This window comes from Rhinopithecus bieti, unplaced genomic scaffold (assembly GCF_001698545.2).
Source record: "Rhinopithecus bieti isolate Rb0 unplaced genomic scaffold, ASM169854v2 scaffold_56590, whole genome shotgun sequence".
In the NCBI taxonomy this organism is placed as follows: domain Eukaryota; kingdom Metazoa; phylum Chordata; class Mammalia; order Primates; family Cercopithecidae; genus Rhinopithecus; species Rhinopithecus bieti.
In genome coordinates, this window is record NW_016821641.1 from 21,666 (window position 1) to 30,583 (window position 8,918).

Sequence of the window (8,918 nt, forward strand, 5' to 3'; positions counted from 1 at the left end):
CCAGGACCAGATAGATTCACAGCCGAATTCTACCAGAACACAAAGGGAAACTAGTACTGTGTCCCGAATTGGTGGGCTCTTGGTCTCGCTTACTTCAAGAATGAAGCTGCACACCCTCACAGTGAGTGTTACAGTTCTTAAAGATGGTGTGTCCAGAATTTGTTCCTTCAGATGTTCAGATGTATACGGAGTTTCTTCCTTCTGCCGGGGTCGTGGTCAAGCTGACTTCAGGAGTGAAACCACAGACCTTTGCAGTGAGTGTTACAGCTTTTAGAGGAGGTGCATCTGGAGTTGTTCATTCCTTCTGGTGGGTTCATGGTCTCACTGACTTCAGGAGTGAAGCTGCAGACCTTTGCAGTAAGTGTTGCAGCTCATAAAGGCTGTGTGGACCCAAAGAGTGAGCAGCAGCAAGATTCACTGCAAAGAGTGAAAGAACAATGCTTCCACACTGTGGAAGGGGACCCAAGCAGGTTGCCGCTCCTGGCTCCCACAGCCTGTTTTTATTCCTTTATCTGGCCCCACTCACATCTGGCTGATTGGTCCATTTTACAGAGAACTGATTGGTCTGTTTTGACAGGGTGCTAAGTGGTGCATTTACAATCCTTTAGCTAGACACAAAAGTTCCGCAAGTCCCCACTAAATTAGGTAGACAGAGAGCACTGATTGGTGTGTTTACAAACCTTGAGCTAGACACAGAGTACTGATTGGTGCATTTACAATCCTTTAGCTAGGCACGAAAGTTATCTAAGCCCCCACTAGGTTAGCTAGACACAGAGCCCTGATTGGTGCATTTACAAACCTTGAGCTAGACACAAAGGGATGATTGGTGCATTTACAAACCTTTGGCTAGACATAAAAGTTCTCCAAGTCCCTACCCAACTCAGGAGCCCAGCTGGCTTCACCTAGTGGATCCTGCACTGGAGCCATGGGAGGAGTGCCTGCTAGTCCAGTGCTGCATGGGCGTGCTCCTCAGCCCTTGGGCAGTGGATGAGACTGGTGCCCCGGAGCAGAGGGCGGCGTCCGTCAGGGAGGCTCCCTCTGCATGGGAGCCCACCAGTTGGGGGGCTCCAGCATGGCGGGCTGCAGGTCTTGAGCCCTGCCCCATGGGGAGGCAGCTGAGGCCGGTGAGAACTCCAGGGCAGCTTGGGCCAGCAGTGCTGGGAGACCCAGTGCACCCTCCACACGCAGCTCCTGGCCCCAGTACTAAGCCCCTCACTGCCCTGGGCCGGTGGGGCTGTGGAGCCTGTGAAGCCCATGGAGCCAGCGCCCAGCCAGAACTTGCGCTGGCCAGTGAGAGCGTGGTGCACAGCCTCTCCCTCCACACCTCCTGGCAAACAGAGGGAGCTGGCTGTAGCCTCAGCAGGGCTCCCACAATGCAGCAGCGGGCTGAAGGGCTCCTCAAGCATGGCCAGTGTGGACACCAAGGAGGTGCCCAGAGCATGCGAGGGCTGCTAGCATGTTGTGGCTTCTCAGTACCATTCCTTCTGAAACTATCCCAAACAATAGAAAATGAGGGAATCCTCCCTAACTCATTTTATGAGGCCAGCGTCATCCTGATACAAGGAATCTGGCAGAGACACAACAAAAACTAAAAATTACAGGCCAATATCCCTGATGAACATTGATGCAAAATCCTTCGAAAATACTGACAAACCAAATCCAGCAGCACACCAAAAGCTTATGCAACATGATCAAGTCGGCTTTATCCGTGGAAGGCAAGACTGGTTCAACATACACAAATCAAAAAATGTAATCCATCACATAAATAGAACCAATGACAAAAACCATGATTATCTCAATAGATGCAGAAGTCCTTCAATAAAATTCAACACTGTTCCATACTAAAAACTCTCAATAAACTATGTATTCGTGGACAATATCTCAAATAATAAGATCTATTTATGACAAAACCCATAGCCAATATCATACTGCTTATCCAACATGAACAAGTTGGCTTCATCCCTCAGATGTAAGTCTGGGTCAGCATACACATATCAAAAAATGTAATCCAACACATAAACACAACCAATGACAAAAACCAGATGATTATTTTGATAGATGCAGAAAAGGCCTTTGACAAAATTCAACACCCCTTCATGTCAAAAACTCTCAATAAAGTAGGTATCGATGGACCACATCTCAAAATAATTAGAGCTATTTCTGACAAATCCATAATAAATATCATATGGAATGAGCAAAAACTGGAAGCATTCCCTTTGAAAAGTGGCACAAGACAAGGATGCCTTCTCTCACGACCCCTGTTCAACATAGTGTTGGAAGTTCTGGCCTGGGCAATCAGGCAAGAAAAAGAAATAAAGGGTATTCAAATAGGAAGAAAGGAAGTCAGATTGTCTGTTTGCTGACGACATGATTGTATATTAGAAAACCCCATCATCTCAGCCCCAAAACTCCGTAAGCTGATAAGCAACTTCAGCAAAATCTCAGAATACAAAATCAATGTGCAAAAATTACAAGCATTTCTATAAACCAATAATGGACAAGCAGAGAGACAAATCATGAGTGAACTTCCATTCACAATTGCTACAAAGAGAATAAAATACCTAGGAATCCAGCTTACAAGGGATCTGAAGGACCTCTTCAAGGAGATCTACAAACCACTGCTCAAGGAAATAAGAGAGGACACAAACAAATGGAAGAATATTCCATGCTCATGAATAAGAAGAATCAATATCATGAAAATGCTATGCAGACACAGAGCAAACCTGGGCTTTGAGTGTCCTTTACTGTTAAAAAGAAAAAAAAAGCAGCAACATATCAACCATGGACTTGTGACAAATTTGGGCTTAGGGTGCCATCTAAAGCTAAAGCAGCAACAGTGACTACAAGCTTGCTTATACTATTTGAAAGAAGAGAGACAAACAAATCCAGATGGTGAAGACTGTAATGAATAACTAAAAACAACCAATATGCAGATATCATCACATATCCACAAGCATAAAGGGCAGTCAGGAAACCATGACCTCATCAAACAAACAATGTAAAACATAAAGCACCGTAGACTGACCAAAAAAGTATGAACATATGTGTTCTCTCATAAGGAGAATTCAAAACAGCTATCTTAAGGAAGGTCAATGAATTTCAAGAAGACACCAACAAAAACAATTCAGTAATTTATTAGAGAAACTTAAATTAAATAGATAAATTTAAATATTTTAAAACCAACAGAAATTTAGGACCTTAAAATACTATGGAGCAAATTAAAATCCATTAGAGGGAATAAATAGCATAACTGATTAAGCAGAAGAAATAATTGTATTTGAAAATACAGTTGGAAAGAAAAAAATCAGAATTAAAAGAAATAAACTGTATAAGAACTAATGAACAGCATCAAAAGAGCAACTATTTGTGTTGTTGAGGTTCAAGAGGATCTTCAGAATGCCAAAGGGGAAAAAGCTTATTTAAAGAAAAGTTGTCAAGCCTAGAGAAAGGAAGAAATATTTGAATATAGGTAGGTCAAAGAAGCCAGACACAGTGGCTCACCCATGTAATCCCAACATTTTGCAAAGCAAAGATGGGAGAATCCCTTGAGGTCAGGAGTTTGAGAACAACCTATGCACATAGCAAGACCCCACATCTACAGAAAATTAAGGGAAAACAATTAGCCCAGAATGGTGGTGGTGTATGCCTGCAGTGTTAGCTGCCTAAGAGGCTGAAGCGGGAAGACTGCTTGATCCCAGAGGTTTGAGGCTACAAAACTCCAGCCTATGCTTTTTCTCCTCTCTTTCTCTCTCTCTCACACACACACTCACAAAGGTGAAAAGTCACTAAAAGTAGTAAAACCAAAAACATATTGTAATCATACTAACAAAGGCCAAGGTCAAAGACAAAGGGAAGATTCTGAAAGCAACAAAAGAAGCACATAACACGTAACACAGCTGCAATTTGCCTGGCAGAAATATCTCAGCAAAAACCTAACAAACCAGGAGGGAGTAGGAAAATATTTCAATGTGCTGAAAGAAAAAAAAAAAAAAATCTGTCCATCAAGAATACTGAGCTAGTAGCATGGCTCATGGATGTAATGCCAACACTGAGAGGCAGAAGCAAGAGCATTGCTTGTGCTCAGCAGTTTGACTCTGGCCTAGACAACATAGCAAGACCTTGTCACTATAAAAAAATTAACAAATTATTTGGGGTTGGTGCATGTTCCTGTAGTCCCAGCTACTTGGGAGGCTGAGATGGGACGATTACTTGAGCTTGAGAGGTTGAGGCTACAGTAATCCATGCTCTTACCACTGCACTTCAACCTGGGTGACACAGTAAGACCCTGCCTCAGAAAAAAAAAAAAAATTATAAACAGCAAAGATATATCCTTCAGAAACAAAGGGGAGATAAAGACTGTTACAGCTGATGAAAAGCTAACAGAATTTAGCACCATCAGGCCTATCTTACAAAAAATGCTAAAAGCGGTGGGCGCCGGGGCCCACACCTGTCATCCCAGCACTTTGGGAGGCGGAGGCGGGCAGATCACGAGGTCAGGAGATCGAGACCATCCTGGCGAACACGGTGAAACCCCGTCTCTACTAAAATACAAAAAACGAGCCGGGCGAGGTGGCGGCGCCTGTAGTCCCAGCTACTCAGGAGGCTGAGGCAGGAGAATGGAGTAAACCCGGGAGGCAGAGCTTGCAGTGAGCTGAGATCCGGCCACTGCACTCCAGTCTGTGTGACTGAGCAAGACTCCGTCTCAAAAAAAAAAAAAATGCTAAAAGGGGTGCTTCAAACTGAGACACTAATATGTAAAAAGAAAACATCTGAAGTAAATATAACTACACAGAAAAACCCAGAGTACTCTACTATAAGCATGGTATATAAACTGCTATGTCTTTAGTATAAAGATGAAATAACAAGGCTATTAAAATAATAATTACTTTTTTTTTTAGTAAAAAGAGACAGATTTCATTATGTTGCCCAGGCTACTTTCAAACTCCTGGTCTTAACTGATCCTCTCACCTCCGCCTCCCAAATTACAGTNTACCTCCAAACATGATTCAATCACCTAAGGCCAGATACTGTCTAATGCTAGTGGTGTCCTGAAGAAATATGTGAACCAGGTATGTTAAGTTTACCTTTTCTAACGACTTCACTGAAAAGCAGAAACTAGTGAAATTAATTGTAGTATTTTATTTAATACAGTATATCCAAAATATTTCAATTGGAAATACAAAAAATCAAAATCATTTGTGATATTTTATACTGTTTTCCATGTTCCATCTTTGAAACCCAATGACTATTTCACACTCCCGCTGATATCCATTTGGAGCAGCTAGACCTCCAGGGATCAGGACCTACACGTGGCTGGTGACTACTACAACGGTCTAGATCAAGCCTCGCTAAGTATTTATTCTTGTGATACTTTGTAAGGCACCTCAGAAGTGGAGAAGGTTTACACCCCCACCACATACACACATACAGGAGCCACTGATTACTTTTAAAAAGGACTATTTACGCGGTATTTTTAACTAGTTTTCTTAACCTGTGGTCAGTATATTCCATAGTATCAAATGAGAGGATCTGTTGAGGGAAAGCACATCAAAACTGAGGTCCAATCAGGCAGAATTCACTACTTACCTAGATGGCATGAGCACAATGTTAAAAGGAAATAAAATTCTGACCATCATGAAGGAACCCTATGTAACAAGCTCTCCCAATTCTTACCATGGAGGCTTAAAAATGAAAATGAGAGAATCAAAACAGCAGCTCCAGGCCAGGAGTGGTGGCTCATGCCTGTAATCCCAGCACTCTGGGACTCCAGGGCAGGTGGATCCACCTGAGGTCAGTTCAAGATCAGCCTGGCCAACATGGCAAAGCCCTGTCTCCATTAAAAATACAAAAATTAGCTGAGCCTGCTGGTGCACACCTGTAATCCCAGCTACTCAGGAGGCTGACGCACAAGAATCACTTGAACCCAGGAGGCAGGAGGCTGCAGTGAGCCGAGACCATGCCACTACACTAAGAGTGGCACTTATTAAAAGTGAGACTCTGTCATTTTAAATTAAAAAAAAAAAAAAAAGCGCTCCTCTGTGAAGAGAAACTGGATAAGCTTCAGAGAAAAATGGGATTCTAATTCTTCAGGCTAAACTCACAGGCATATAATGTGTGTTTATATACATATTCTTGTTACTCCAGTCTATAAGCTGTGTTTCCACTTATGAAGAGCTACGTGCATGAGGCTGATACTTCACTAGTGAGTGAGCCTGGCCTGGGCTGGTGTTAAGGCCCAGCCTTCGATTCCATCCAGTGGGACACTCCTGGGATGCTACCTATTTGTGCACTTTTGTTTTAACTGCAAAGGAGGTTAGACAGCATGAAGGTTAGTGAGATTTCCCAAGTGCGTTACTTTCCATCTACTGACACAGAACATACTTTGCCCCTTTTTAATTAAGAATTTCATTACATTCTGGCCTTGATTATTATATTAAGAGGAGAAGATTTCCAAGTACAGCATTCTTAGGAAGATTAGGAGAAAATGTAGGTTATTAAGCGTAGAGCTGTATAGCAAAAAAAGCTGGCAAATCTACAATGCTATTCTACGAAAGCAATGCACATATTTTAAATTACTCTAACTAAAAGAGTATTATGCTTATAAGTACTAACCACTGTTAAGATAACAGAAATTAAACCTAGGAATATAATACCTGTATCAAAAGAAGAAAATCCACTTCCAAAAGACGGGAATCCACTGAACGCAGAGAAAACGACCCCGTCCCTCGGCTTCTGCTTCCTCGGGGACCCCTTCGATTCCCAAAGAAGTCCTCAAAAGGGTCTTCAAACAAGTCAAATGAAAATGGGTCCCTTCCACCAAAAAATTCCCTGAAGACATCATCTGGGTTGCGGAATGTGAAGCCAAATTCAAATGGACTGTCAAAATGACTTCCACCTCCTCCTCCACCATTTAATCCTTCTTTGCCATATTTGTCATAGATGTCCCGTTTCTTAGCATCCGACAGCACTTCATATGCCTCCGCTACTTGTTTGAATTTTCTCTCTGCTTCTTCTTTATTCTCGGGATTTTTATCTGGATGCCACTTCAGTGCCAGTTTCCGATATGCTTTCTTAATATCCTCGGGTGAGGCATGTCTCTGCAGGCCTAGAACTTCATAGTAATCCACCATGTTTTAAGAGATTGTTGGAATGGGTCCGAGGACCGGGACGGCAGGTGTCGGGACGCAGGAGAGGCGGGGTGACTGCCCGAATCTCCTCACAGCTCCTGCACTGCTGCGCTGGTGGTGGCGGCGTCTCCTCGCGCTTTCCTTTCTAGTTTACTTTCAAAAAGGAGATATGATGAAAATAAAATCACAGAGATGCACAGAGAGGCAGCTCATTCCCACTCCAAACCTCTTAAAGTCTCCAGCCCCAAACTCCTCAGGGAGATGGATTTGAGGTCTCCTCCCATCTCATCGTTGAGAAGCCTTGCAATTAAAAGAGAATACTACTACAGATTTTATAGAAATAAAAAAGATGATCAGAGTGTACCCTGAAAATTATGCCAAGAAATTGGATAACTTGGAAAAAGTGGGAAAATTTATAGAAACATGCATACAACCAAGACTTAATTATGAAGAAAGAAAAATCTCAACAGACTAATACCTGGTGTAGAGATTGAATAGTAATCTAAAACTTCCCAACAACAAAAAGAGTCCAAAATCAGATGGCTTCACTGGTGAATTCTAGCAAATATATGAAAAAGAATGAAAACAAATACTTCTCAATGGAGTTAATATAGCAAGGCTGCAAAATAGAAAGCCCAGTATCTCATTCAATTACAGAGACACTGAATTACCAATCACATAAAAAAGTAGCTCTGCGCTATCTGAAGAATGTAAGGTATACAAAATTTATCAGGTACAAAAAGACATAAAATAGGAGGCCCCCACCATCCACATACATGCACCCATGGCCTGGATTCATTGTTTAATGGTATTTTGCTACACCTTTCCTTCTCTGTAGTTTCCAGACTAGCTGAGGACTACATTAAATGTTACTAAAAGCTGCACAAAGTGACCTTTAGCCATTATCATCAAGTTCCTCAAATTTGTGATACAAAAAACAATGGATAACCAATCAATAGCTTATGTTATTTTAGTGTACATCCTTGGTATTCACTTAAGAACTGCTCCTTCTTTACTTCTTCAGAAACTCAACTGTAACTGCTGCTAAATGGAGCATATATTAAGGGCATCTTGAATCCATATATCCCAAGTTGCCATCCTCAACCTTGGCACAAATATACCAGTGATCAGGAAAAGATGCAACAGAAGGAACACAGAATGTTCAAGCTTGCTTGAGGGACAAGGTAAGAAGGGTAGCTCCAGGAATTTGCTTCTCTTTCACCCAACTGAAACGGATAACTAACAACCATGTATTTGGATGCCTGAGTGTCATGAAGAATCAAAAATAAAATAAAAAGCTTTCCAGTTTATTGCAATACCACAGAAGCTGCAGTACCACAAACATCAAGGGGATAAAGATGTTAAAAACTTTCAAAAAAGAAACTAGTAAATTCTCTAACTGGGAAACTAAATGCAAAATCCCAGAAAAGCACATCACAGAAAATCTTAAGAGGCCCGTAAATTCTCTGACCAAGCTCACTGCTGAAGCTTCCCGACTCTGAAACCAGTCAATAAAAACAGGAGAAGTGGCTGTTTTTTCCCAATGAACAACTCACAGCAGAAAATATCAAGCTATAATACATAAAAGAATAAGTTAGATCACATTAGGTCACAAAATAAGCCTTAACAAATCTTAAAAGATTGAAAATCAAGTACCCTTTCCAACTAGAATGGAATGATACCAGAAATCAATAGAGTAGAAAAAGCCAAACTCAGACTGTTTTCCATCTGCTGTCATCCTCCCAGCAACACAGAAGACTTCTGTGATAAACATGTAGGAATTTCTCTCTA

The 8,918-nt window shown here is 41.7% G+C and overlaps 1 protein-coding gene across 1 annotated transcript; it reads right to left on the reverse strand.

Annotated features, from left to right (window-relative positions):
* Positions 1-6,623: 6,623 nt before the first annotated feature.
* On the reverse strand, positions 6,624-7,279 carry LOC108520907 (dnaJ homolog subfamily B member 6-like). Its single transcript, XM_017860462.1, has one exon. It carries the CDS (start codon positions 7,128-7,130, stop codon positions 6,639-6,641), a length of 492 nt encoding a protein of 163 aa, XP_017715951.1. The 5' UTR covers positions 7,131-7,279; the 3' UTR covers positions 6,624-6,638.
* Positions 7,280-8,918: the final 1,639 nt, after the last annotated feature.

Excerpts from the sequence above, each read along its gene's own strand:
- LOC108520907 (XM_017860462.1), bottom strand. The coding sequence starts at position 7,130 with ATGGTGGATTACTATGAAGTTCTAGGCCTGCAGAGACATGCCTCACCC.